Raw genomic sequence first — 26,774 nt, forward strand, 5'->3', positions numbered from 1 at the left:
AAAAGAACCTCTGGAGCAGGGGGCTCCACGTCCGGTCCAGATAAACATTTTTCAAAACTTGACATTTAGAAAATAAAAAAAAGTATTTCGCCAAGTTCAGAAGACGCGTCGGCCACATCACAAACAACAGAGACGTCAATTCTTCTGTTTATTGACCGCTATGGAGGCAGGAAATAACGGCTGCGAGTGGGCGCAGGTGGTCTTCTCGGCCGTCCGAAGTCGACTTTTGGACCAAGTCAAATATTCTACAGGATGTTTTTTTTGGGGGGAGGGGGGGGTTGTTTTTATGTGGGGCGCTCCCTGGGGCGGGTGACATACTGCCACCACAGAGGCGGCAGGTCGCCTTCCTTCCGGGCCGGGGGGAGGGCTTCCGACTTGGGCCCGTCGGCCGGCGTCTCGGCCTGCAGCTGAGCCACCTGCAAAGTCACAATTTTCTGTGCTTAGTGGCGCCGGAAACCACTTTGCTTTTGTTTGGGCCACGCGGGACAACAAATTCCCCACAAACATTTGAAAAGGCCGACTTGGAAGCAGCAAGCAAATATAAAAAGGACAAAAGTCCACATTCTGGTGGATTCGTTTAGTTTGGCGGTTCTCAAACGTTTCAGGTCCAAGGGATTAGTTTTCCTTAAAAAGAGAACCATCCACCAACCCCAAAATGTTCGTGCTTCTAAAAGAGTTTCATTCAAACTGCAACGTCACGATAGCAAATTTTTATTTTCCCAACCCGACTACGTATTTTATGTTGTGAAAATCGCTTTGAGGTTCAAAGTGACTTTCTTCATTTGGGGACGTGAAACTGACGTGACACATTTTAATTGACTTTCAGCTAAAGAGGTACTTGCTTTATTGTTTTTGTTCGTTTTAATGACACGTCATATTATTTGAGGCTCGGCAGCGTGACGCCGGCTCATCGAGGCAAGCGACACGAAAGCGCAAGAAGGGGCTCACCTCTTTATCCCAGCTGAGCGCCCTCAACTTCTTCCACTGCTCCCTCTTGGCGAAGTAGTCGGGGTAGGCGGCCTTCTCGGACGGGTGCCAGTGCTCCAGGACCCACTCGGGAAGCTGCCGTCACACAAAATGCCGCATTCAAACACATTTCACAACAGATCACGTTAGTCGCACAATCAGTCTGAAAAAAACACAGCTATCGAATATCCTGAGTTTTGATCGGATATTTTTCCAGTTCCAGAACATTTTTGGGGGTGAATGAGGGTGCGAGATATTGAAAAAGACGCGGTGACCTTGTAGCACTCGTAGCGCTCGTAAGAGGTCCCGCCAGGCGAGTCAGGGAAGATGTAGGGCTGCGGATGCTGCTTTTCCCAGAACTCCTCCTCGCCGGCCTTCAGCAGCTTGGTGCCCTTCATCAAGTCTTTCTCGTTCTTGTTGGCATCGAAGCGGGCACGCAGCAGGCATGCGTAGAAGCGGTACTTATCCCTGAAGTCGCACACATAACAACCATTTTGCAGTTCATAACATCAATCCTAATTTCCATTAGCCCGTCTATGGCATTTCTTGAAAGCTTTTTGCTAAACAAAATGGCACAGTTCGGATGAACACAATGTTGAATTGGACAATTAACTTGTAATGCTGAGGGGGTAAAAAACATTGCAATATAGTTACGTTTATAAGACTTTTATGCTCATTTATTACCATTTTTTGTATGTTATGATTTACTTTCATATAATCCGATGTTTTTGGGCATATGCAACTTTTTCTTTGTGCATGTCTTTCTTCTACTAAAAGTTCCGGCAAGAGGATTTTAATGGCAAAAGTGGCACATTTATTGTGCACCTAGCGCCTGTGACCTGGCTAGCCGTTACCTCAGCTGTTAGCTTAGCATTTAGCTTGGCCGCGTCTGGTCGCTCGGTTTGTGTGCCTCACCGAAAGATGCACCATGACTCGAGATGTCGCAGCGACTTCTTGTAGAGTCGCAGCACTTTCTGTTGGTGGCTGAGGTAGGCGGAAGCCATCCTCCAGCGAGCTTGCGAGCTGCCTAGCCTTCTTGCTTGCTAGCTTGTTTGCCTTCCGTTCGTTCGGTCGTGTCACCTTCCAGTCGAGCGTCGCGCAAAGGATGCTGGGATCGAATGACGTCACATGTTTTCACCGTAATCATGAAGGCAAACGCGCACGTGACCCTTTTTTTAACTCAAGAACATTTCGCCATGCTCATAACTTTAAAATATGCTAAAATATAATGTTTTACTTAAATTATAATAATCATGCCCTCTGCTCCGTGGTCACTACCATATAGAGAGTTGTGGCAGCAAACGTGTGATGTTGCTACTCGAGTAATGCGAGCTCTTCTTTTATGAGACTTACGGTAATACCAAAGTACATGCGCACGGATGAATGCTGCACGTTGGTTTTTCACGAACAAGACTCGCAGTTGTTCGACTCTGTCTGCTATGGCCCGGCACAAATTCATCGGTATGGCACACGATCATCGTCACTTTGGGAATAAAAACTCAACATTTTAGAGTCTTTCATTTGTCTTGAGCTAATGACGTGTCACCTACATGGCTCCAAAATAAGCTAGCTTGATCGAATCATTGCATTGCACACGAGGGAAGACAAATTTTAAGTGCATGGAGTGAAAATAATGATACTCTAGTCCAGTGGTTGTGCAACTTTTTACACCAAGTACCACAAAAGAAAATCCCCAAGTAATTAGCATGTTACAACCATCACGACCACCATCAAAATGCAGTAGACAAGTCAGTTTTTTTGTCCTAAAGAGTCCATATAATAATAATACCATGAGCCACAAGAAAATTAACGTAATTTATTTTTTTTGACTCATCAACTGACCCTTTGAGAGCATTTTGACTTTCTGAATAAGAATCAATTTATGTTTCTACTCTTTATGCAACATCATCTTGAACTCTCCTGTTTTTTAATGAAGGGATGGAATTTTTATTTTGGATCGGAGTCATCGAATAATCGAAAAAAAAAAAAAGAATCATTTCTGGTGCAGATGACACAGCGCATGTTCTGATTTTGTGTTCCAACACGAGACATTGGCGTAAACCTGACCGACCCGGCGTTCCGTGGGCTCTACAGAGGCAAGCGCAAGCACCAAGGTGAGCGTTTCCCGCCGTCACGTCGAAGGCGTGACGACCATCGCGTCGTGTTTCCGCAGACGACTTCCATCACGTCATCGACAGAGCCGTCGACGCCGGCGTTCAAAAGGTGACACGCTCGCTCGGCCACCTTTTTGTCTGCGCTTCCTCTTTGCAATTGCTTAGATTGATTTTTATTGAGTTGGTTCTTGTGTTCTATTTTCATTTATCGTATTTTGTTCTTAATTTTAGTTTTTGTATTTTATATTGTTTTAATCATGTAAGGCGATCCAGAGTGTCATGAAAACATCCAAAGTCAAATATTTTACGACTATCATTGACTAAATGCGATGATGTGCAGTTTGTGATCACCGGAGGAAGCCTGGAAGACAGCGAGGAGGCCGTCAAACTGGCGCAGAGCAGAGGTAACCGTGGCAACCGCAGCAGCGTTTCTTGGCTCGGCGCTTCCACGTCACGTGATTTGGCGTTTTGTCCTGGGCCGAGCGCAGACGGCTTCTACTGCACGGTGGGCTGCCATCCGACCCGCTGCGGCCAATTCGAGGAGGGCGCCGGCGCCGCCGAGTATCTGGCCCGGCTGCGGTGTCTGGCGGCCGACAACCCGGACAAAGTGGTCGCCGTCGGGGAGTGCGGACTAGGCGAGTCTGTGGCGACAAAATCAGCACTTTTTTTTTTTGGGGGGGGGCTTGAATTGTATTTTTTTTTTTTTGTCTTTGTAGATTTTGACCGGCTAGAATTTTGCCCCAAAGAGACGCAACTCAAGTTAGTCCCGCACACACACACACACACACACGAACGCACGTTTTTGTCCTCGTCATGTTCTCCGACACGTTTTCCGTCATGCGCCGCAGATATTTTGAGCTGCAGTTTGATCTGGCCGAGGAGAGCAAGCTTCCCATGTTCCTGCACTGCCGCAACTCCCATCAGGACTTTGTGGGTGAGTCACAAGTTGCGGTCCGCTCCAGCCGCATCTCACACCGTCTGACCGCCGTCTTGAATTGCAGACATCATGAGGAAGAATCGAGACAGATGCGTGGGAGGCGTGGTGAGTTCAACGTCTCAACGGCATTTAGAAATTTGCATCCTCGCCTTCGTCACATCGCGACTGGATTGTTACGGTGCACTTTATTTTGACGGCAGCCAATCCTCCATCAAGCGTCTCCAGTTGGTCCAAAACGCTGCGCTAGCTCCTTGTCTATTCTTTGGCTTTTGACGCAGCATGAGTCTCAGTTTTGTTTCGGCGATTTGTGCTTTTTACGTATTTTGTTATTGAATTGTTCTATAAATTTTATTCCAGGTGAGCTAACGCTCAAACCTTTTCAATCCCTCGTCAGGTCCACTCGTTCGATGGGACCGCGGAGGAGGCCGCCGCCCTTCTCGAGCTGGACCTCTACATCGGGATCAACGGATGGTGAGAGCCGGGAAGATATTTATTCATTTGTTCAATATTTGCCCTCGTCACTTCCTCGCGCCGAAGCGTCCGCATGGTCCGAATGACAATAACGAGACCTTCCCTTTCAGTTCCCTGAAAAGCGAGGCCAACATCGAAGCCATGAAGCGAATTCCCACCGAGCGACTGATGATAGAAACGGGTGAGTTGTCGCGAGTGGACCTCGTTGCGGACATCTTGGGTTGACATGTTCCCTACGGTCGGCAGACGCGCCGTGGTGCGGCATCAAAAGTACGCACGCCAGCTTCCGATACGTCAAGACCGCCTTCCCCACAAAGAAGAAATGGGAGGCGGGGCACTGCCTGAAGGACAGGAACGAGCCATGTCACATCATGTGAGTGCGAAGCCGTCGCCGACTTGGGATCTGACAGGTCAGCAAATTTAGGATTTGGGGCTCGCATGGTGAAAACTCAGCATCAAGAACGTAGATAATAACTTGGCCTGCTCATGTCGATTTACTCACCGTAGTGAAGCCACCGGCGGCCATCTTGCGTTGCCACTGACAAAGCTCATCTCGCTACATTCATTTCTCACTGCGGCGACCCTCTCGATGCACGGAGACGGAGACTTTTTTTTTGGAGGGGATCATTTTAAGGACTGAAAATTGAAGGTCAAGACTTGACTTACGTGGACGTCGTGCACGTGACTTGTCGACGGTCGCACGCACACACACAACTTCAACATCACAGCTTCAAGAGGATTTGACCCGTTCGCTTGTTTCGTGCAGACAAGTTCTGGAGGCGATGGCGGCAGCAAGGGAGGAGGACCCGTCGGAGCTTTCCAGATGCATCTACGACAACACCAGTAGGGTCTTCTTCTCTTCGACTGGTTGATTGCAAGCTGAGATGAACACAACGCAATAACATAAAAAGACGTGCATCAGACATAGTTGAATAAAAGTTCATGATCACAAAACAAAGTCTGAATCCTTCGAGACGCTCTTCAGAACCGTCTGGTCCAGCAGCATTCACACAAACCGATTCATTTGCTGCCTAATTGAGCTCAAATGAGTTTTTGTGCTGCTTGCTGTCGCCCTCTAGTGGCGGTTTGGGTGAAGTGCGCTTGTGGCTTCATTTTTAGGCAATCATTGTCTGCTCTTTCGGAGCCCCGATTTTTTTACATTTTCTTTTCCAATCAGTCGTGTTTGCATTTATGTGTTTGGAAAAAATACAATCAATTAATATTTGTGCTGCAATATTTTAAATGTTCTTTTCACCTTGCTCACCTGCCTTAAAAAAAAACCAAAAAAAACATCAAATGTGCCCTCCAAGGTCAACACAGATGCGTTTATGTTACACGAAAGAAATCACAGTGAACATTTTTCTTTTTTCAACATTTATAAGTGGTCAGACAGAGAGGTGTCCTAGGACAGGGTGATGCCGATCCCAAAGCCAAACACGGCACACAGCGTCATGGCCAGAGGCAGCGAGATCCCCCAGCAGGTGTCTCGGAGCTTCCTCCTGGTCGACGTCCACGGGACCGCCTTGGCGACGCCGCCGCTGGCGTTGGTATGCTCGGCCATCACCTTCAGCCTGTCCGACAGCGAGCACAGGTTGCTTCGGACCTCCTCCCACTCCTGGCGCATGGCGGCCATGCTCTGCGCTTCCTGCCGGAGCCTCTTGGACTCCTGGCGGAAAACCTTCATGTCTCTTTGCAGCGTGTTGAGCACTTCTTGGCGCAGGGCGTCCATGTCCCTCTGGGTCTGCTCGCGGATCTCCTGCCGCATGCTCTCCACGTCGGACGCGTTGGGGCCCAGGGCTTTCTGCACCTCCTGGCGGAGGGTCCTGGCCTCCTGGCGGGCCGTCTTGGCGTCGCGATGCGTTTGACCGACGGCGGCGTGCACTTCCTGGCGGAGGGTCTCCATGTCTCTCTGGTTCTGGGTGGCCACCTCTTGGATGACCTGACGGAGGATCTCCATCTCGGAAGCGCTCTCGAGCTTGACGCAGGTTTCCATGCTGCGATCCTTTCGCTCTTAAACTGCAGAAGGACGGGCCGCGCGCACTGTTGGAAAGCGCCGGCGCCGTTTCCCAGCTTTGGGGCGGCTCTTTTTGACAGCTGCGCAAAGTATGCCAACATCTTTTTGGTGTCGTGGGACTAAAGTCGACACAGATGATGAGCAGCTGTGTGATGTCATATCAGAGACACGCCCGCCCATGTTGTCATGGCGATCACAACGGCTGGTTGCCAATGATCCGACATTCGCCGACAAATTGACGCAGCACGATCACGAGATGGAGGCTCGACGGCTGTCGCGTCAAGGGCTTTCCTGACAGGTAATGTTCGCCAAACCTCGTTGAGCCCGATTTGGACATTTTCACTCAAGGGTCTCGTCACTTTTGTTGCCAGCGAGAGTCAGTTTACACTTCAACGAGTGGTCTTTTTTTCTTCAGTGTTGCCCCATGACAAGAATATCGTAAAATAGAGTTACAAAAACACGAGGGGTCTCCAGTACTCACTTTTTTTTGGGGAGAGACCGCATTGCTCCTCCTTGCCGCTCCTCGTGTGCGATAAAGTCCTATTTGGACCGCCGGCCTCGTGTCATCTTCGTTGCAGAAAGTGTCAAATGTCAAATATGGCTGCCACACCTTCAAGACACCCGCACTGATGTGATCACTGAAAAAAAAAAGAAAACCAATATAAGAAAGATGACGCCTGTCTTTGTTTAGGCCTGCGCAAGCATGCTCGTGCCGCCAGATGGCGCCCTCACGCGCACTCGGAATCTAGGTTAAAGTGCGCGCGCACGCCAAGGGGGAGCATCTGCCCGCGCGCACGCGCTCGCAGGGAGGACGCCGCCTCCAAGCCGCCACACAACAGACGAACCAAGAGAAGAACAAGAAGAAGCTGAAGAAGAAACTGAGCGAGCATGAAGAAGAGCCAGCACGCAGGACCGGTAGGTACACGCACGCGCACCCCGTGCTACGCTCCGTGCGAGTCCGCCACACATTCGTCACGAGCAAACATCATCCATTCTTAAGTTCACACCTTCATCTCGCCTCCATCCGCGTCGCCATCCTCCGAGACTACATGGCCACTTCATTAGGTACACCCGCGAAGTCGTCATGAACGAGGTTCATGAACGCAACTAAATATTTCTTGGTCTCAAGTCACAAGTGTTAATAATAATATTGGAATATTTTCATTGAGCTGCGGGTCCGATTATTAGAGACCTCTATGATGCATCCGCATCATTTAAAAAAAAAAAAAGATTTACAATTTCACCAATATATTCTCATTCTAACACACACACACACGTATCACTTGTTCGTTTGTGGCCAACACGCCAGGATAGCGAGTGCCCGCCATCATTTTTGTGTGCGTGTTTGGTCACACAGGGACCTCAGGATCCGGCCCATTCAGGCGCGCCGCCGCAGCCGGACAAGTTCGGCTGGCTCCGGAAATTCTGCGGCCGGGGGATCTTCAGGGAGCTTTGGAGGAGTCGCTACGTGGTCCTCCGAGGAGAACACTTGTTCATATCGGACAAGGAGGTCGGGATAACGTACATCACACAGACTTGTGTGTGTGTGTGTGTGTGTGTGTTCCATGCACACACACACACGCACACGCACAGATACAGTACACGCAACTGCACACGCCAACACACGCATTCACATACAATCACAAAGTCAGCCACACGCACCGTCCCATCCAAACGTGCACGTTCACAAACACGCGTGCACAAATCCAAAGATGCGGGCTGCTGGCTGAGCAGTCCACACATGTGACTGAATCAAAGATCATGTGACACGACTGAGCCTGCAGCCGATACACATTAACACACGCTAACACACGCTGATGCGGGCGCAAATGCACATTCACACGCACGTCGTCGTTTCCAGGCTGAGATTTTCTTTTTAAATCGCGCATCATCCATCTCCATGCGGCCATGTGTCGGACGACGGGTATTAGTGCCGCACTAACGAGCCGAAAGGCGTTGAGGCGTTCTTCCGAATCCCTCTGGCCGTTTTCCCGTGTCGGCGTCTCGTTAGGATGGCGTGATGAGAGGCACACGCGCCATCCGGTGTCACGTTGCTCACATCGACACGATCGATTGGTTGGTACCGCCGTCTTCTTACGCAACAGGTCGCGTGGTTCTGTCAGTATTGACGGCTGCAATTTCGCGGCCGATGGCGTCGCAAAATCAATTCCCGCCATTTGAGCGAAAGCGTTTTGGATCTTCTCTGAGCGCTGCTTTTGTTTGTCTTTCTCAGGTGAGGGACGAGCGCAAGTCTCAGGAAGTTTTGGACCTGGCCGACTACGAGCGCTCGGAGGAGTTGAGGAAGGCCAAAAGTCGCAGCAAGAAGAACCACAGCCGCTTCACGCTCATCCGATGCCGACGGCCCGGCAACACGGTCCGTATCCCGTCCCGTCCCGTCATCACGACGTCTCGCGGATTTCATTCTTTGAAATCATTTCAGGCTCGCCCATCCCCGGCCGGTGCTCTCGATGGCCCAAACTGCTCCGCGGGCACTTAAGCAGCAGAAAGAAGAACTTTTTTTATTATTGATGAGGCGGCGACAATTGCAAGCGGCGCACGGGGGAGGTTGTGGATCATGTCAGGGTAGCTTGAGGAGGTTTTGAGACGGGGATCATTTGAGGATGTGAGGACGGCGTTCCACTTTTGGGACGAGGATTTGGGCCACTTTGCGTTTCATTCGGGCGCTGTAAAAGCTTCCAAAGTGCAGCAGCGGGACTTTCTGCGTGTTTTAGTGTTCACTGGCGTCCTCTGAGAGATTTACTTCATCCCCGCCTGAAACCCGCTGCGTCCTCATTGGTGGATTTTCTCTGGCGAGCGGTGGGCGGGATTTAAAGCCGCCGACGATTCTGCCTCGGGCGTTCCGATTGGCCGAGCTTAAAGCTTGTTTTTTTTTTTTTTCACTGTAAAAAGATTTAATCCACAGAATCCCATTAGTGTGTCACAGGATGAGTCGGACTGGAATAATCTGACAGCGTTAGCATTCGTGTTAGCACACGGCCCCGCAGCCATCTTCATCCTCATCATCCTCATTATGATGATGTCATCGTCCGGCATCAGGATGTAAAAACAATTCGTCATGAGGTGACGTTTGTCCTCTGTCAGGTTTCCAACCTTCTCTTCCTGGCCGTCAGTCCCGAGGAGAAAGAGTCGTGGATCAACGCCCTCAACATCGCCATCGTCAAGGCCAAAAACAGAGTTTTGGACCAGGTGACCACATCCGCACCTTCACTGTCCAAATCTTTTTCTTCTCACGTGTCCACGCAAAGCAATCCCAACGTGTCCACAACATGTCGACATGAAAATGTGCCATCATCTTCAAATGTCCTCACATTGCCATATTTACATGAACGAAAGTCAATGGTGACATCCAAATGTCCACAATGATGTCACACACATTCAGATGTGCAAACGTGTTTGTGAACATGCATCTTTTTGGTCCTCATGTCCACGAGTCCCGATGACCACATGAAAGCGTGTCCTCATTAACTCATCGCCAAAAGTGTTCTCACACACCTGTTTGTCTGCATGATTAGCCAAACCTCCAAATGGGCACGTCCAGACCAATACTCGTCCTCAAGCCTGCGTGTCCAAATCGCCTTGTGATCACATTTACCCATGTATCTCTTTATGTCCCCACACCCACATGAAAACAAGTCCGCATGTCCAACTCCGGTCGATTTGGCCACATTATTATGTACACATGACCACATAATCAAGGTCTTTTTGTCCTTCTGCATGTCTGCACAAACACGGTCACGCCTCCGAATGACCATCCAAACTGGTGTTACTGAAACGTGATAGCTTGCATGTCCATATCCTCATCTTCATTTGATCTCGCACATAGGTGACCATGGAGGAGGACGTGCTGGTTCATCCCACCCGAGATCGAGCCAAGATCCCACAAGGACGCCGTCTTCCCACCCGGGGACACCTCATGACCGTGGTATGGCGCCCCCCGGTGGCCCGCTACCTCTCATCTGTCTTCTCATTTGCGCTCGCTGTGTTGGACGCGCAGGCCTCGTCGTCCTGTCACGGCACGCTGACCCTCGACCTGGTGGCCGAGGAAGAAGGCTTCTCCTCGGAATGTGACGGCGCCTCCTGGGAGAACGTGTTCCGCGTGGCCTCCTGCGGGCAGGTGGCGGTGGCCGGCGGCGGCGGACGTCAGCGCTCGGGGACGGACGTGTCCAAGCTGCGAGTGCGAAGCAAGGAAGCCAAAGTGAAGACGGGAAGTCTGCCCCGAGGAAGCGAGCGTTCCTGGGGCAAATATTCCCACTTGGAAAACGCCAAAGTGCACAAGAGCCAGCAGCTGCAGGTAGGCGGAGCAAAAGCGTGGCGGATGGACACGTTGATGGGCGTGCGCGTCTTCTTTCAGGTGCTTCAAAACCATTCCAGAACCCCTCAGCCCGGGAAGAGGAGCAGCGTTGTGGGCCGAAGTCGCTGCGCTTCCATGGATGAAGTCCTCTCCTCCAGGTAGACGCAAAACCTGAAAATTACGCACGAGCCACTAGCGAGGTCAGGAGTGCCCCCAAAAAAAAATGTTTCAACCCTCAAGTCAACGATGACAGCGTTCATTCCCTACGAGGAAATTTTTCGGAATTCCATCTTTTTTCTTCTTGCCTTTGACAGGCCGGCGATGATTCGCTCCGAGTTGCGTTGGGCTCTCAGCCGCCGTCCCGCCGAAGAGGACGGCGGCACGGCGGTGCAGCCCGTGGGCCAACTGCAGTCGCTCATCGCGCAGAAGATGCAACGGGCGCAGGAATTGCTGGAGGAATTACGACTGCAGGTGAACGATGCTCTTCCTTGCAGCGTCGCTTCATTAAAATAATGAAATGAATCTCGTTGACGAGTTTTCTTCTCCGCCAACGTCGATGTTGCGACAGGAGCTACAGAAGGCCAAAGCTGAGCGAGAGCGAGAGAAAGGAGGAGGCGCAGCGTTTGCGAAGGGCGTGGATTCTCCTCGTCTTCATCACCTCAGGGGCGGAGACTCTCCTCATTGCAGGTGCGATACAGACGCCACCGGCGACCTTCTGTGGCCCGAGTGTCAACTTGTGTTTCATGTCGTCAGGTCATCGTCGTCTCCTCGTAGCCGCGGCGGCGATTCACCGGGCCCCCGACGGAAGGACTCGCCCCGATTGAGAGGTCGTGAATCTCCGCGCTCCAAAGCCCGCAAGAATCGTTCCCGGGATGTCGACTCCCCTCGCTCGCGAGGGTCGCGCTCTCCCGCGTGTCCCGGCGACTCTCCTCGTCTGACGGACTCGCCGGGCTACAAAACCTCCGAGGCGTCCCATCTTCCCGAGTCTCCGCCGACCACCCTCGGACCGGACGGCGGCACCGCGGCGGTACCGGCCAAGAGGTCCGCGTGCCTCCACAGCGGCGACGATTCGTCCAGCGCCGGTCCCAACAAATCCAAGAGCCCGTCGGAGTCATCAGACGGCAAAACGCCGCAAAAAGCGAAGCCGGACGACGACGAGGTCCAGAAGCGGCGTGCGGAGGCGGAGCGCCTCCTGGTGGAGGCCATGTGCTCCTGGCAGGAGGCGCAGGAAGTGCTGCAGGAGGTGAAGGAGCTGCAGAGCCACACGCTGCGACGCCAGCGCAGGAAGACCTACGAGAAGATGACGCCGACCACGCCCACTTCGCCCGAAGCTGCGGGCGACGTCGACGCGGGCAAAGCGGCGACGTCGCCTGACGACGAGTCCGAGTCGCCGTGAGCCAGACTTTTTGCCGTCTCAGGAATTCCCCATTTTTAAACGCGCTCTTCTTCGATCACGTGACTCGACGTTCCAGCCGTCTACGCAACGGGTGAGTCCGCGTCACCCGACTCCCCCCTCCCTCAGGAATGTTCCACTTTTCTTCCACTTGGGAGCGCACGTGTGCTCGTCTTGAACCAGCAGAAGAATCCAAAATGCGTCATCAGTGACGATGGCGACTTGCTTCTGCCGCACTTTTTGACTTGCATGACTTTTCTTTTACTTTGCGTCTTCTTGCGAAGTCTCGCGTTGGAACAAATCGCGTTTGACGACCAGCAATAAGAAGAAGCGACAAAAAAAAAAGACTTCCTAAATATGATTTTTTTGATGCTTTGTACGAAACTTTTTTTTCCCGCAGATTTTTTTCGTATGCTCTTTAAATGATGATGTCATCAGCAATAATGTCACCCAAAAACTCTCAAACTTGAACTTCTGTTTGAATTCTCAAGGAATTTTTTTCAAAGTCCACTAAACTGCAATAATTCAAGTAAAAAAAAATAGCACAAAATTAATAATTTCGCTTTAAAAAAAAAAAATTTTTACTAATCATTTGACAACATTGTTTGACTTTTTAAATGTTGGTGTTTGATGTGTTTTAAGTCATCTTTTTATGGATGTTGTCATGACGATCATCTTAAAAATGTTTTGAGTTGTGACACGGAAGCCTCGTCGAATTTTTGTCATGTTTCTGCTCGTCACCAAAAAGCACAAACGTCGACCTGCTCGACTATTATGGGTTGTCGGACGAAGGCTGCATGGTCGCACTTACTTGCACTGACACAATCGCAAACAGGAAGTGGCAAAAAAAAAAATGCACGCACGCACACACACACTTCCTGTTTGTTGGCTTTGAAAATATTTGACTTCCTGTTGGAAGCGCACGTGAACTCAAATAAAAGTCGTCAAAACCAAATGAGGTCACGTCGTTTAAACGCACGCATGCCGCACAAACTTACACTCACGCGTTCATGCAACACACACACACACACAAACCTGCACTGACTCACTCGTGCTCGTATATGACCCCCAAAAAAAAAAAATTCACCCGACAGCAGCAACGTTTACTCTTGTGCACACGTTCACGCACGCACGCACGCGCGCATGGGTCAGTGAGCTGTAATAAAGAGCAGAGGAGCAGATGTAGGGCAGACGAGCAACATCGCTCCATTACACCTCCGACACACACACACACGCGTCATTATGCATTCATGTATGCACATTTCTTTATGACTCATCTGCAGTCGTGCGTGTGTGTGTGTGTGTGTGTTGCGGCCTTAAAGGAAAATTCAACTCATCACCTCTTCATCCTCAACTTCTTCCAGAGTCGCTGTCAATCACAGCAGGTGTCAATCGTGCTGACGTCTCGCTTGGGTGGCCAATGGCAGCTGAAAAAAAAAAAAAAATTACGAGAGAGTGCAAAAAAGTTCAAGTTGGCCTCCAATCAGCACAACAGGATTTCAAATGAATGTTTCAAGACCATTTTTGGGGGTTTCCAGGCAGGGTTGGGGTCTCAAATTGGGGTCTTAAACATTAAGTTTTCAAATTCAGATTTTGAGCCCAGTTTAGGGTTTCAAATGTGTGAGAGGAGGAGGTAAAAAAAACAAACATCTTTTACAGTGTTAGCGTGCGTGCTAACTAACGTGATTATTCAGTGACATCAAACCACTCACAAAAGTTTCAATTATTTACGCTTGGTTGTCATCATCATCATCATCTCGCATCTTTTATTTACGCACACACGCGCACGCGCACGCACACACACACACACACACGGCCTAATGAGAACAAACTGTAACACTGACCTGGAACATGGAGGTGTGTGTGTGTGTGTGTGTGTGTGCGTGTGTGTTTTGTGGCTTAAGTCCCGCAGCATGTTCTAACTGTCAAGTTCCCTCTTTTCCTCTTGTTTTCATTCTGCTTGTTAGCCAGCTAGCAACAGAGCTAAAAATACTTCCTGTTTATCAGCACAGTGTGACATCATCACATTGCTATGAGCTCATTGTGACGTCATCAACACGACGATGAGTGTGTTGATGAGTCTGTGAATGTCCATGATTCTTTGTGTGCGTGTAAGCTTCTGCATGTTAGTGTGTGTGCATGCATCCGTGTTTATGGGTATGCATGCAAGTATGTTAATTTGGACACGTGTCGGTTCGCGTGCGCGTGAGTGTGTTTTTATGTACGTCTTTTTTCACGTCCGCTTGTGTGTGCGTGATAATGTGTACGCGTGTTAGTGCATGTGTGTACATGTATATGCGTTATAAATATAACAAGAACCAAAAGCTTTTAGGTCAGAGTAAATATTTAAATGAACATGCATGCACACACAAACAAACACGCACGCAGACACGCACACAATAATTCAAATAACAAATAAAAGACATCCCAACAAAAGTGACAAAGTGCTCCTCGTCCTTTTCTGTTGCAGAGAGGGTGACGTCATCTAGCGGATAGCAACAAAAAGCATTTTAAATAATAAATGAGATCAAATTTACTGTCGTCAGTGTTTCTGTAGGATGAGGGCGCCATCTGGGGGACAATAAGTGCATAGCACGTCCGTCACTACGCGAGACAGTACGAGTGTTGAATTTGTGTTTTTTCATGGTTTGTTGTAAATACAGCAGTACTTTTTGTGTCTTCTCAACATGCCAAGTATGCTATTATACTGTAAAAATGCTAAAATGTGACCTTTATCACGTTTGTTTTATTGCCCTTACGAACCGTACGAGGTCTGATCCTCCGCGTGCATTTAGCTTGAGGAAATTTCACTCCTTTTCATGGGGCAAAGGCAAACGACAGTTACGTCATTGTTTAGTGTAACTATGATGCCATCAAATATTGTCCACTTACCGTCAACATTTATTAGTGCGCTCAAAGCGAGTTAAAAGTGTTTCCTGAAGCACGTGGACGGACTTGCTTTCGTTTTGAAAGCGAAGTAGTACCAGGCTGACACCTTACAACGCTACGGATTGGGCAAGTTGTCGTCGCTGATTGGCTGGCTCGGAATCAGCTGGTGTTTCCGCCTCCTTTTGGGCACATCAACCTGCGACCACAGTCCTGCTCGACGTAGTTGCTCACGAGCGCCCTCCGGTGGAAGCATTTGCAGTCACTCACAGCCAAGTTCAACTAAATGACTTTATTATCATTTTCTATCAGACCTGAAGAGCATAAAAACGTATGTACACAAATATTCCATTCGTTTTTTTCCATAAATGTTTAAAGCGGCAAAAACACACAGACACACAAACACATTTGGACGTCAGTGACAGAAACAGACAAACCTCCGTCGAGCTTCCGCTGCTTCCCGGCAAATTAAGAACTAAATTATGTGACCGATCACCCCGCCGAAAAAAAGCTACTTTCTCTTTGTAGAAATCTAGAAATATTGCTTCGTCGTCAATTCCTTTAAAAAATGTTGGTTTCCATTATCCCACAATGCTTTGCAGGGACTGGACTCAACTTTATTGGAATATTTCACATCACTTGACCCCAAAAATCAAAACAAAAAAAAGTCCCGAAAGTCACAGAGCGTGTAAAAAGCTACAATAAAACACACACACTCACACACATAGGGAATAATAATAATAACAGGGAATAATAATAAGTATAAGAAGAGGAGGAGCATACGCTGATCTGCATATTTTGAAAAAGGTGGGCGGGGCAGGAGAGTCATGTGATCATCGGGCTAAAACGGAGAAGGAAGAACCTGATGCACAAACACAAGAAGTCCTGAAGGGGGCGCTCCGAAGTGCGCCGACTTTGGTTTGTGTTGGGGAGAGAATGGGGGGTAGTCAATGTCCACAAAGTTCAGATGACTTTCTGTGCTCAAAAAGTCTTCGTTCTTTCCTTTTAATGTGTCCTTCAAAAGTTGGCAAATGGGCAAAAGCGAGGATGGATGAACAGTCTCAATTTAGTTGGATGACTCGGCAAAAGGATCCACAGATTCCAAAGCCAACGTGGGCGCCATCTTGCGTGTGGCGGAAAAGAGTTGAGTTCGGCTGCCTTGCGGACATACGGGGAAGGAGGGTTGCCGAATAATGAAGTTAGCAAGTGGATTAAAAAAACGCATCCCGCCCACCACCCAAAGAAAAGAAAAATAATTAAATAATTTACACAACTGAGGGTTGGCTCAATGGGCAAAAAATAATTTCTCCCAAAATGTATCAGATTAACAAGAAATTTGCGGCATGTTTGGGCCACTCAATTGGAGTAAATTGTGGAGCGAACATATTTGTAGTTTATATATGTCTATATAAAATACAGTGGACCCCACTTATATGTGGTTCAGTACCCACAGATTCACCTATTCACAGATTATGTCTAGATTTAAAAAGAAAAAAACAAATTGTTCTTTCATAGAAATGGTTTCTTGGCGATTTAGCCCAGTTTAAGAACTTTCTTGTTTTTAAAAAGCAATGTCTAATTTGTCAATTATCATTTGTGGCCGCGCCTCAGTCACCAACCTCCGCCAATAAGAAACACGTTTGCTGGCTAAAATCTAGTTGAGCACAAATGGTGACTGCAACAAGCACTACCAGGATTGGCAGAAGACTGCATCCGAGCCCGTTTAAAAAGGTTTGCAATTTCCTAAAGATGCCACAAGATGGCGCCAAAGTAAAACTATCATTGCTTTGGCTTGCGCAGGGGACTTATCCAAACTATAAAACTGATTTGGCAAATAGGTGAATTTGCCGAAATGGAGCGGTGGGTTCACTGTACCTTTCCGAGTACTTCTGATTTTTTTTCATTTTAGATTGGCCACTGTTCAAATAAAAAAAAAAAAACATGATCCAAACCAACTCCCACTTAATTCCCATAAAGTTTCCAATTCTTCCCCAATTTAAATTCCCTCCGAACCCCCCCTCTTTGTAGGAGGTGGGCGGAGCTAAAGGGACGACGTCTAGCGAAGGACGGGACACGCACGCACGCACGCACACGCGACGACAGCGCGGCTAGTCGTCCTCGTCGTCGTCGTCATCCTCGCCGTCGTCTTCCACGTCTCTCTTCCTCTTCTGTCCCTGAGCGTCTGCTCGCTCGTCTGCGGAACCACGGGCAGCGTGATTGCTCGACAAGCTTTTTGATTGATTGACAGGTCTCTATGCAACACTCACCTTCCTCTTCCTCCTCCTCACCATAGTCATCCTCATCGTCATCATCCTCCTCCTCCTGGAGACAAACGCACAAGACTTAACGCACGTGCACATTAGAACACACGTGCACACACAAACACAAAGACGCACACACACAAGGACACTACTGAGGAGTCTACGTCAACGTGACCTTGGCGACCCACCAGAGCTCATTTCTGCTTTGCAGCAAAATTTGGACCCATCAACACTTGATGTGGGCGAGTCACCAAACCAAGTATCATATCAGATCAGTCAAAAAAATAGAATTTGAAATATGACCTCCTCACCAGTAGATGGCGCTACACTGCAGCAGTTTGACATCAACAAATCAGCTGGCGTGTGGAAAAAAAAAATGAAACATCCGTGAATACTCAAGAGTATTAATAACAATTTGTGGAGATGGGTTGGGTAAAACAGAAAAACATCCGAGGTAGCAAATTCACTCGAAACAATCGTCACTTTTGTGAGCTATGATTTTCGGATTCGTACTTTGTGAACAAATACTCTTTTGGCGATTGTTCGACAAAATACTTTCTGTACCCGCAGCAAAACAGTTGCAAGCATGACTTTGATGAGCGTTACTTTCACATTCGGTGCTGCTGACTTGTTGTCGTTGAGCTCACGGGGTCAAAGGTCGGAGGCGGCAGAGAAGACGTCCATTGGGAACCAATTAGGTTTAAGCTGAACACTCTGGGAGCCTCATTGGCTCTGTGGCCTCAGGGGGCGGGTCTTACGGCAATGATTGGCACCTTGTGAGCCAATGTCATGCAAACGCTCCCTAAAACATTTGGATTTTGAGTCCCGTTCTCTGCCGCCTGAGCACAGGTGCATGCTGGGGGGGCGTCCGAGCCGGGCCCGACGCCAGCGTTGCCCACCTGATGCGTGGCCCTCTTCCCACGAACGCTCAGCCCCACCTCTCCTCCCTCCGAGCCATCCTCGTCGTCGTCTTCGTCGTCCTCGTCGTCGTAGTCGCCCGTGGGCCCCGCCCCATCCTCGCCGTCCTCGTCTGCGGCGACAAAAAAACAAATGGCTTTGACTCCCCCCCCCCGGGTTGCGTCTTCGCAGACGTCCGCGTGCGGCGCAACGTGGCTCACCTTCTTCGTCGGCTTCCGAATCGGGCGCCTCGTTCTCCTCCTGGTCGAAGCCGTCCAGGTAGGTGACCTGAGGCAGGAGCTCGAACACGCTGTCGCGGTAATCCGCCAGTGATGTGATTTCGCAGTTCAGCAGGTCCAGGCTCTGAAGGCTCTTCAAGTTTTGCTGCAAAGTTGAATTTTCCCATTTGAGCGATTTATAAATAATGATGACGACAACAATGGAATTTTAAACGCGTGTACTGACCAGCGCCTCCACGTTGCTCAGATCCTTAATCTTGTTGCTGCTGAGGTTGAGGTAGATCAAGTTGGGACATTTTTCCGACAACGTCTCGAAAGAACCCGACAGGTTGTTATCATTCAGCTCCAGCTGGGTGAGAGAACGAACGACCGTGAGAATGGCGAGAAGGACAACAATCGAGACTTCCAGGACGGTGGGATGTGACGCGGATGCTTGTCATGTGATGCGCGTGTCACCTTGCGCAGTTTGGGCAGTGAGGGCAGCTTGGCCAGCGAATTGAGACCGACGTTGATCATACTGAGGACCTCCAGCTCCACAAACTTGTCTGAGAGACCTTCCACTTCGCCGCTCGCCGAGTGGCTGTTGTCCAGCATCATCTCGGCCACCTGAAAAACAAACGCGGTGCACTTCAACGTTTGATCAAATTGTCACGTCAATTGATCTGATGGTGACGCTCCTTCTGGTGTACCCACTTTGACCACCTGGGGGCAGTATTATATATTAACACTGACCTAAATGGAGATGACGACACTTGTTTTCATTACAATAAGAATAAAAATGTAATATTAAGTAATATTTGTGAATTGCAAGTTAGTTTCTGCAATAATTTGATTTTTTCTGAAACATATGAATTAATACGACAAGACAACATGTATTGTATTGTGCATGTTTTTACGGGTCAAATTAAACAATAATTTGAAAAGAAAATGGACAAAAAAGCTGATTTTTTTCATCCGTGTCCAATAAGACTAGATAAAAAGCTTCTCTGGCTGGAAATTGTTGTTGACCAGCGTTCTCAAAGTTGTTGATTAACTTGAGGCTCGATTGTTGCAACTCGGATATAAACAAACACAAACATCCTCGCCTAAGATACTTGTGTTCATGTTGTCGTCAATTAACTGCCTTGGAATTGCTAGTTGACGTCGGTGTTACCGCATGCGTGCGGGTGCACGAGCGCTCCAGGCCTGCACGCACGAATGGCGAACAGCATCACCGTGCGCGCGCACGTGCTGCCGGTGGCTTCCCCGACTCGCTCGTTTGCACGCGTATGTGTGTGCGTGCGTGCACGCGCCAGACCAGCATAGATTTACATAACCGCGGCGAGCGCGCACACGCGCCCTACAAAATGTCTGCCCCATAAAAGAGGACGACGCCACGCGGAGGTCGCCGACCGAACCGAGCCAGTGAGCCGACTTAGGCGAAGGTTCGGCCGCTCACAAAGCTCGGCGACGCCACCGAGAGGCGAGCGGCTCATGCGAACGCGGCACTTTTGTCGATCGCAAGTGGAGCGCGTTAATCCGCCATCGACGAGTAACGTCCCTCCATTTTGAAGCGCTCCCGTCGTCACGTTCGCCGCCCGAGGGGGGAGCACGTCGTAGTCCTCGTTACAGTGATCGGGACTCGGTCGTCGCGTTACAAGGGGGCGACGGTGCCGGAGCTCGTCGCGATTCTTTTGTCTGTTTTTTTTTGTGGGGCTCGTATGTCAAATAAAGCAGCATCTTTTGGTCTCGAGTGGCGTCACTCGCCCGAGGTTCAAAATGTCGGGAGAAGGGGGCTCGCCTCGCCTCTCGCGCCTAAATGGCCACGCACGCCCCGAAAGGTCACCAATGTGCTCCGGGACGGCACCGAAAGATTTTTTCCCCCCAGCTGCGACCACGACAAGCACACACAAAATGGTCGCGCCATCCAACTTGAAAATGTCGTCGTAGTGTTTTCCACGATTCAAAAGACACCAAATGTTGATGCGCTTGTTTTGCTTTGCATTACGCTACTTTTAATGGAGAGAATCAAACAAAACAACAAGCTGCTTTCGTTGCTGCTGGCAGAGACTGATTAAAAGTTAAAGAGCCTGAAAGACGAGCGAGCGGCTAGGGGGTGAAGGAGGAGGGGCGGGCGGGCGTCCGGCCGGCCGGCCAAACCGAGCCGAGCTACCCACCCACCGCTGCCGGTTCCATCCACCCGGGATCGCGCTTCACTGCCGCCGCGGTACTTCCACAACGTCCACGCCAACCGCGCGCGAGGGCAAATGTGTGAAAGCAAAGTTGGCGGGCGGGCTACGGGCTTCTCGCGGTGCAGCGCAGCTCGTTCGATCGGCTCCCCCTCGCTTCGCTCATCCTCCCCAAGTGGCTCAACGCTGCCCACTCACCTCCGCCGGGTCTCGGTTCCGCAGCTCCAAAACGACCTTCTTCTTCATGTCCATCTTGAAATTTGCAATCGGCGACGAGGGGGCAGTCAGGCGGTGAGGTGAGAAGAAAGTCCCCGGGACAAGAGAGTCGCTTGCTCGTTTCTGATGGCCAGTTTGCTCACTGATCCTCCATGATACCTCGCGTCCTGCCCCCTCCGCCGTGGACCCGCCCCCCGCGACACGTGATTGGCTGCGTGCCTCAGCTGCAACGCCTATTGGCCAGGAGACGCGTCAATCGAGGCTGATCTGCCTTAATCCAAAGAGCGGGGAGGCCTCGTCCCAAACCGACTGGCTGCGTAGACCTCGTGGGGACGCTTGTTGTTTGCTCGTCAAATGATCGCTCTCGGTGGTTTAGAACGGCCGAATTGGAGCCACCTTGAAGGGGAATGACTTGATACTCGAAGACATGCGGGAAAAGGCCCACTCGCGTCAGTACATTCGATAGAAAACCTCATAAATTGGAAGTGGGCGGGACTAAAATGGCGCTCGCTCGGCTTCGTTCTCTGATTGGATGAATGAGCCGCCATCGAACTCCAACTAGTCTTACGTTACATTTACTTATTGTGTCAAATTATTGCTACGAATAAAAGACTTGAACATTTCAGTGCTGTTGTGGTCTTATTGACAAGGCCTTTGTGTCACACCAAAAAAAAGACAATTTAGTAAACAAGTGTTTATATTCATCAGATTAGCATTGCGATCATCCACATGAAGCAGCCAGGTACAGTAAAAAAAAATACAGCTTTATATGTACAAAAGGCTGCTCTGCTGAGTTTATTTTAAAAAATATATTTATCCAACTCAACTCACAGGACAGATGAAGGAAGAAAGGAGGGCCCAGTCAAATGTACTTTTGAGAAAGATCCATCCTGCTCCGAAGCTCCTGTTTTTTTTTTTTTTTGTTTACTAAAAGTTGAGATGCAGGATCAGCTGCACATTTCAACTGCAGAGATCCAATAATCAAATGTGAAAACTGTAAAACACGCTGGGGAGAATATGAAAACAATTTTCGTTTTCACCTTCATTCTCGATTCGTCCGTTCACTGTCAACGTTTGAGAGCAACCATGTCAAGCGACTGCAACAACGTTCTTACGGGTTGCCAGTTTTGCACACAAATCTGCACGGGGGAAAAAAATGATCAGGATTGAAGAATTGATGGATTTACTTTGGGTGGGGAAATGTCCACATTCACAGTTTGGCAGAGTTTGTGTGGTACTTTGATCCCACATCCTTAAAAAGTTGAAAGGTGTACTTTTCTAATGTTAGCGAAGTGTGTAACAAGGTATAAAAGAAAATATCTAATTGCTGTCTGCAATAAGCAGAAGTAGACGAAGCATTTCGGACTAAAGAGGTGACCTGATTTGGATGGTTTGATTTTTATAAAATGTACTTCAAAGAATGTCAAATATTTCAGATGGGGAATATTTTCCACAACCAGTTTGGCAAAAAGTGGAGTGAGGTACTCGTATTCCCAAAATACTCCGCAGAAGCAACAATGTGATTCCAAAGTAGAAAAAAGAAAGTGAAGCCAAGGCGGAGAAGCAGTTGCCTGGATGTTAGTGATAACACGGAAGGCGGCGGAAGAGGAAGCGATGTCCAAGTGGCCGGATGCGTTCTAAGACAGAACGAGCGGTGGCGACGGCGAGACGTCAGTCCGTGTTCAGTCCATCTCGGGGCTTCGGGGTGCGTTAGGAGCTGACCTCGGCGGGCTCGCCGCCGCCCGTCTCCACCAGCGTGACGCGGCCCTCGTCGCCCTCCATGATGATGCCTCCCTCCTGCAGCACCACCATCTGTCCCTCCTCCTCCACCACGCCCACGCCCGCCGCGTCCTCGTCCTCGCCGCCCACCACCTCCTCGGGGCTGACGCTGGCGTTGGCCGCCGCGCCCGCCTGACTCTGGGCCATGGCCTCCAGTTTGATGCGGTACTCCTCGGCCTCCTGCTCCTTGCGCATCAACTGCTGCCGGTATTCCTGCGCCTTCCTGTTGGCCTCCTGCAGCTGCCTCTGCAAAAGCTCCTGCGCGCCACAAAAAAAACAACAACTTAATAAAAGACTCTTCTGAAACTTATGGGTGACCCTAAAATTAAACACCACCTTATGTGGTTTGGCTTTTGCTATTAAGCACCGCCTCTTTCAAACGTAAGGAATCGGCGACCCGAGTTCCGGCACCGATATCGCAGATGAAGAAAACGTGCGCTTTGCACTCACCGTCTCTCCAGTGTCGTTGTGATTATTGGCCACCTCCAACTTCCTCTTCCTGGAGGGCGTAGCCTGCGCCTCCTCCGTCACCACCTCCTCCGTCACGGTGTTGGCCGGCACCGCCAGCACTGCACACGCCAAACACGCTCAAGTCACGCACTTCAGGACGATTTGCGGCAAACAAATCAAGTCCAAGTCGTTTTGTCTTGGCGCAGTGAATCCGTTTTCGTCACATTAATCGTCGCACGTTCCAATCTGGCGGACCAAAACCGACATTTGCAACACGATGGTCTTTTAGTCACTAACGCTGGGGTCAAACGAAGAAGTTTGTCCAAAACTTGGGAGAAGATGATCACCCCCCCCAAAAAAAAAAAAAGTCAAGGACTGAGTCTTGAAAGTCCAAGTTCATGCTCAAGTTTTTGTCAAGTCATCAAAAGAGTGACTGGAGTCGACTTAAGTCCAAGTCGCAATGACTCAAGTCCCATTTCTACGACGTGCGCTCACGCACTGAATAAAGCAATGAGTGAGTCCTACTTTGCTGTCCGTGCTGCATGGTGACGAAGAAGGGCTGCGACATGCCCCCGGTGGTCTGCAGGTTGCCATGTTGGTCGGTTACAATGGTGATGACCCTCTGACCTCCCTCGTTGACCACGGCGGCATGCTGGATGTTGCTGTCCAGAGCGTTGGCAGCCATCGCTTCTTCAGATTCTCCTGAAAGGCAAAAAAGTAGCGTCATGTGACCTCACTCCGAAACTTTTAGACACCAACAACCAACGTCAGGACTTGTATTCAGTGGGCCGAAAGGTTCAACCAAAACCCGGTCGGGGTTTTATTTCTAATTTCGTGGTTTTACGGGCATACCAGTGCCGGCCTTGTTGAGCAGGTCGGCCAGGTTGACCACGCCTCCCGGTATTGACGGGATGCCCTGGATGATGAACTGCTGCTGGTTGCTGGTGTTGCTGGACTCCACGTTCATGCTCACCTGGTTCATGTTCACTTGGTTCTGCATGCCCTCCTGCACACACGCAAGAAAAAAAAAAAAAAGAAGAAGATGGAAGCACGACGTGATGCGGTGAGTCGGCAGAAGTGACGAGGCGAGCGACCGACCTGCAGCAGCAGCATGAGCTCCGTGTTCTGGATGTCGACGGCAATATCGAAGGGCGTTTTGTCAAACTTGCTGAGTGCGTGTACGTCGGCGCCATGCTTGATTAGCGTCTCCACCACGCCGTGGTGGCCGTGCTGCGCCGCCCAGTGCAGAGCCGTCATCTTCAGCATGTCTTTGGCGTTGATGTCGGCGCCGCTCTAGAGGCGAGAGAAATGGTGAGAGGCGCTTTGACCTACGAGCCGCCGTTGGATGATTTTTTTCCCCCCAAACTTGTAACAATCTTATCTTCGCCTTTGAATATATCGAATATACAAAAAATCTGCACCGTCAGTCGGAGGACTGAAGGTGTATCTCCGAGTCCAGAACACGAACGCTCACCCTGACCAGCAGCTCCACAATGATGGTATGCCCCTCGGCGGCGGCCATGTGCAGAGGCGTCCTGTCCACTTTGGTGCGAGCGTCGCGACTGACGCCCGCTCGCAGCAGCACGTCGGCGGTGGAGTAGTGGCCGTGCTGGGCGGCCAGATGCAGTGGGGACGTCCCAAGCTGTATGGATCGAGTGCGGTGGGTTTCACGAGGTTAACGTACGTCTTGTCAAATATGTGACCACTCGGGACGGCCACTCACCCAGTCGGTGGTGAACGGAGCTCCGTTGGCCATCAGGTTCCTCACCTCGTCGTCCAGCCCTTTACGCGCCGCCTCCAGCAGACGCTTGCCCAGGTCCACCAGCGACATCTGATGCACACAAAAGCAAGGTCGCGATTCAAATGTTGGCAGGAGACATGGCTTTGGACTTGCATGATTTTCAGCTGATTGGGGTAAAAAGATGGTGGAATGGTACACGGATGCAACAGGGGTTTTCAATCCTGTTCCTCCAGGTGCACAGCCTTGCCTGTTTTCTATCTCTTTCTGCTGGAGCACCCCCAAAATGATCAGGATGAAATCTACTATTAAATTATTTACTAGTAACGGCGCATGACCCGCGATAAAAGGGGTTCAATTTATAACAAAAAAATAACAGCGCCATCTAGTGGGACAATGTGGCTAACACGCAAGTTTAAATTTGAGAAGAGAAAAAAAAGGTTTCTTGATTGAAAATCAAAAATAGCCAACTATTCAGTCAACCATTCAAGCACGTGCGAGAGTCGGGCAGGTGCAACTGAAAGAAACATTAAGTAACTTGTTCAAAGAGATCTTAGTGTCGGTTGGTTTGTTTAACGGGAGAGGAACTTTGAAGAGAAAAGTTAGCAACGAAGCTAGCGGGGTGGCGGCGTCCGATAATGGAAGCCGACACGCACCATGTTGCGCCAATAACAAAGACGAAGCTTTTCTCGCCGGGCCGAGGAGCCATTTTACGCGCCTTGTGGCCAGAAAAGAGTCCGCCATGTGCCACGTCTCCCCCCTGTGCACTTGTCAATTACAAAACAGCAACATCCATTTTCTACAGCTCCAAACATGTTGTGTACGACGGACAGGAAACCGTTTGATATAAAGTTGTTGGTTTTCCGGGGGAAGTCAGCGAGAAATTTCCTATTTTACACACCGAGAAAAAACTACTTCCACATCCGGTGAACTAGCTTTTCTCGGCGCGCGCAGCGTCGAGTCGCCATGCGGACGTTTTGTGGCCAGTCTTTCCCGCAACGATCTGGTCCGCTGAGCCGATGTTGGCTCAAGGCGAAGGCGAAGGCGAAACGTGTTTTTCTCGCCCGGACGACGAGAAGGCGACGACTTACCGCGTCCAGGTTTGTTGGCAGCCACAGGGCGGCTGCTAATGTTAGCAAGCTAGCGAGCGAGCCAAAGCCAGCAAAGCTTTGATGTGTCGCCTTCGAGCACAGTTGGACGAACAAAGCTCAAATTGTTAATCGGCACTTTTCAAATGTTTTGCTTTGGGCGCCAGCGATGCATGCTTGCCTCCGCCAAATTGTTTACTGGCCAAAGAAGGAGACGACTGGAACAAGGCCGGATGTTGTGAGCGAAGCCTCCAAATTAAAAGTCTGCAGCGCGTTTTGAATTCTCCGTTGTGGCGTAAAGCAAGTTGTATTTGAAACACCCATAATTTTTGTTTAGCATATTTTAAACTGTCAACATTTTTTTGCCTTGGTTACTTTTGATAAACACTCGGTGTCAAGTGTCCGGCCTCTAAAGTGGGTCTTATTTTGAAACTAAAACAAGAACGTGTGGACAACAACTTTGTCTAACTTGAAGGCCCTCGTTAGCTGTTAGCCGTAGCATAAGTGACCAGACTTAAACTTGTCTTACCTTCTTTGTCCGTAGACTTTCGCCTTTTCCGATCTGTTAAACGACGTAAGTCGAACTTAAACTGACACGAGTTTCTTCAAACTGTTTAAAAATACATTTTTTTCGTGTAGCAATATGGCTACTTGGAGGTGCTAGTTAACGGTTCGAAGGCGGGCTTTGTGTTGGCCTCCAAGCTGACTTCAGATCAGTTTTTGTATGAAGCCACAGTGATGAGGACGATAAGTGACCATTCCATTTGCTGATCTCCGACCCGTCTCCTGGTGTAGCCCATCACAGCAAGGGCGAGAAACTGGAATAGGGGGGGGCTACCCCCGCC

At 49.7% G+C, this 26,774-nt stretch overlaps 5 protein-coding genes across 13 annotated transcripts; 2 read left to right on the forward strand and 3 right to left on the reverse strand.

Moving 5' to 3' along the window:
• Positions 1 to 135: 135 nt before the first annotated feature.
• On the reverse strand, positions 136 to 2,836 carry ndufb9 (NADH:ubiquinone oxidoreductase subunit B9). Its single transcript, XM_088318106.1, has 4 exons — positions 1,882 to 2,836; positions 1,242 to 1,434; positions 949 to 1,062; positions 136 to 416 (listed from the first exon to the last, which is right to left on the reverse strand). The coding sequence occupies exons 1-4, from the start codon at positions 1,968 to 1,970 to the stop codon at positions 285 to 287; spliced, it is 528 nt and encodes a 175-aa protein (XP_088174232.1). The 5' UTR covers positions 1,971 to 2,836; the 3' UTR covers positions 136 to 284.
• tatdn1 (TatD DNase domain containing 1) lies at positions 297 to 5,436 on the forward strand. Of its 2 annotated transcripts, none has more exons than XM_088318104.1 (12): positions 297 to 2,427; positions 3,015 to 3,062; positions 3,140 to 3,189; positions 3,421 to 3,484; positions 3,569 to 3,715; positions 3,797 to 3,839; positions 3,929 to 4,014; positions 4,082 to 4,122; positions 4,412 to 4,488; positions 4,599 to 4,669; positions 4,735 to 4,861; positions 5,255 to 5,436. In XM_088318104.1, exons 1-12 carry the CDS (start codon positions 2,346 to 2,348, stop codon positions 5,358 to 5,360), a joined length of 942 nt encoding a protein of 313 aa, XP_088174230.1. In that variant the 5' UTR covers positions 297 to 2,345; the 3' UTR covers positions 5,361 to 5,436. The 2 variants fall into 2 exon arrangements, with proteins under 2 accessions (XP_088174230.1, XP_088174229.1); XM_088318103.1 differs by having other exon boundaries at positions 298 to 2,427; positions 3,015 to 3,080.
• Positions 5,437 to 6,715: 1,279 nt separating this feature from the next.
• Positions 6,716 to 13,156, forward strand: plekho1a (pleckstrin homology domain containing O1a). Of its 2 annotated transcripts, XM_088318100.1 has the most exons (11): positions 6,717 to 6,800; positions 7,194 to 7,417; positions 7,860 to 8,012; positions 8,736 to 8,876; positions 9,605 to 9,709; positions 10,347 to 10,445; positions 10,518 to 10,814; positions 10,875 to 10,972; positions 11,129 to 11,285; positions 11,383 to 11,501; positions 11,568 to 13,156. In XM_088318100.1, exons 2-11 carry the CDS (start codon positions 7,391 to 7,393, stop codon positions 12,208 to 12,210), a joined length of 1,839 nt encoding a protein of 612 aa, XP_088174226.1. In that variant the 5' UTR covers positions 6,717 to 6,800; positions 7,194 to 7,390; the 3' UTR covers positions 12,211 to 13,156. The 2 variants fall into 2 exon arrangements, with proteins under 2 accessions (XP_088174225.1, XP_088174226.1); XM_088318099.1 differs by having other exon boundaries at positions 6,716 to 6,800; positions 10,518 to 10,972.
• A 2,214-nt stretch (positions 13,157 to 15,370) lies between these two features.
• On the reverse strand, positions 15,371 to 21,062 carry anp32e (acidic nuclear phosphoprotein 32 family member E). 2 transcript variants are annotated; one of them, XM_088318424.1, is made up of 7 exons: positions 20,857 to 21,062; positions 18,947 to 19,096; positions 18,717 to 18,839; positions 18,473 to 18,635; positions 18,293 to 18,384; positions 17,361 to 17,415; positions 15,371 to 17,287 (listed from the first exon to the last, which is right to left on the reverse strand). In XM_088318424.1, the coding sequence occupies exons 1-7, from the start codon at positions 20,908 to 20,910 to the stop codon at positions 17,202 to 17,204; spliced, it is 723 nt and encodes a 240-aa protein (XP_088174550.1). In that variant the 5' UTR covers positions 20,911 to 21,062; the 3' UTR covers positions 15,371 to 17,201. The 2 variants fall into 2 exon arrangements, with proteins under 2 accessions (XP_088174550.1, XP_088174549.1); XM_088318423.1 differs by having other exon boundaries at positions 18,254 to 18,384; positions 20,857 to 21,061.
• Positions 21,063 to 21,553: 491 nt separating this feature from the next.
• Positions 21,554 to 26,699, reverse strand: gabpb2a (GA binding protein transcription factor subunit beta 2a). 6 transcript variants are annotated; one of them, XM_088318412.1, is made up of 8 exons: positions 26,459 to 26,699; positions 24,827 to 24,934; positions 24,578 to 24,745; positions 24,202 to 24,396; positions 23,956 to 24,109; positions 23,629 to 23,805; positions 23,104 to 23,222; positions 21,554 to 22,911 (listed from the first exon to the last, which is right to left on the reverse strand). In XM_088318412.1, exons 2-8 carry the CDS (start codon positions 24,932 to 24,934, stop codon positions 22,585 to 22,587), a joined length of 1,248 nt encoding a protein of 415 aa, XP_088174538.1. In that variant the 5' UTR covers positions 26,459 to 26,699; the 3' UTR covers positions 21,554 to 22,584. The 6 variants fall into 6 exon arrangements, with proteins under 6 accessions (XP_088174538.1, XP_088174537.1, XP_088174540.1 ...); XM_088318411.1 differs by lacking the exon at positions 26,459 to 26,699 and adding an exon at positions 25,933 to 26,184; XM_088318414.1 differs by lacking the exon at positions 26,459 to 26,699 and adding an exon at positions 25,743 to 25,899.
• Between the last annotated feature and the right edge of the window lie 75 nt (positions 26,700 to 26,774).

This window comes from Idiotropiscis lumnitzeri, chromosome 16 (assembly GCF_059441095.1).
Source record: "Idiotropiscis lumnitzeri isolate Australia: NSW breed Sydney's pygmy pipehorse chromosome 16, RoL_Ilum_1.0, whole genome shotgun sequence".
Lineage (NCBI taxonomy): Eukaryota > Metazoa > Chordata > Actinopteri > Syngnathiformes > Syngnathidae > Idiotropiscis > Idiotropiscis lumnitzeri.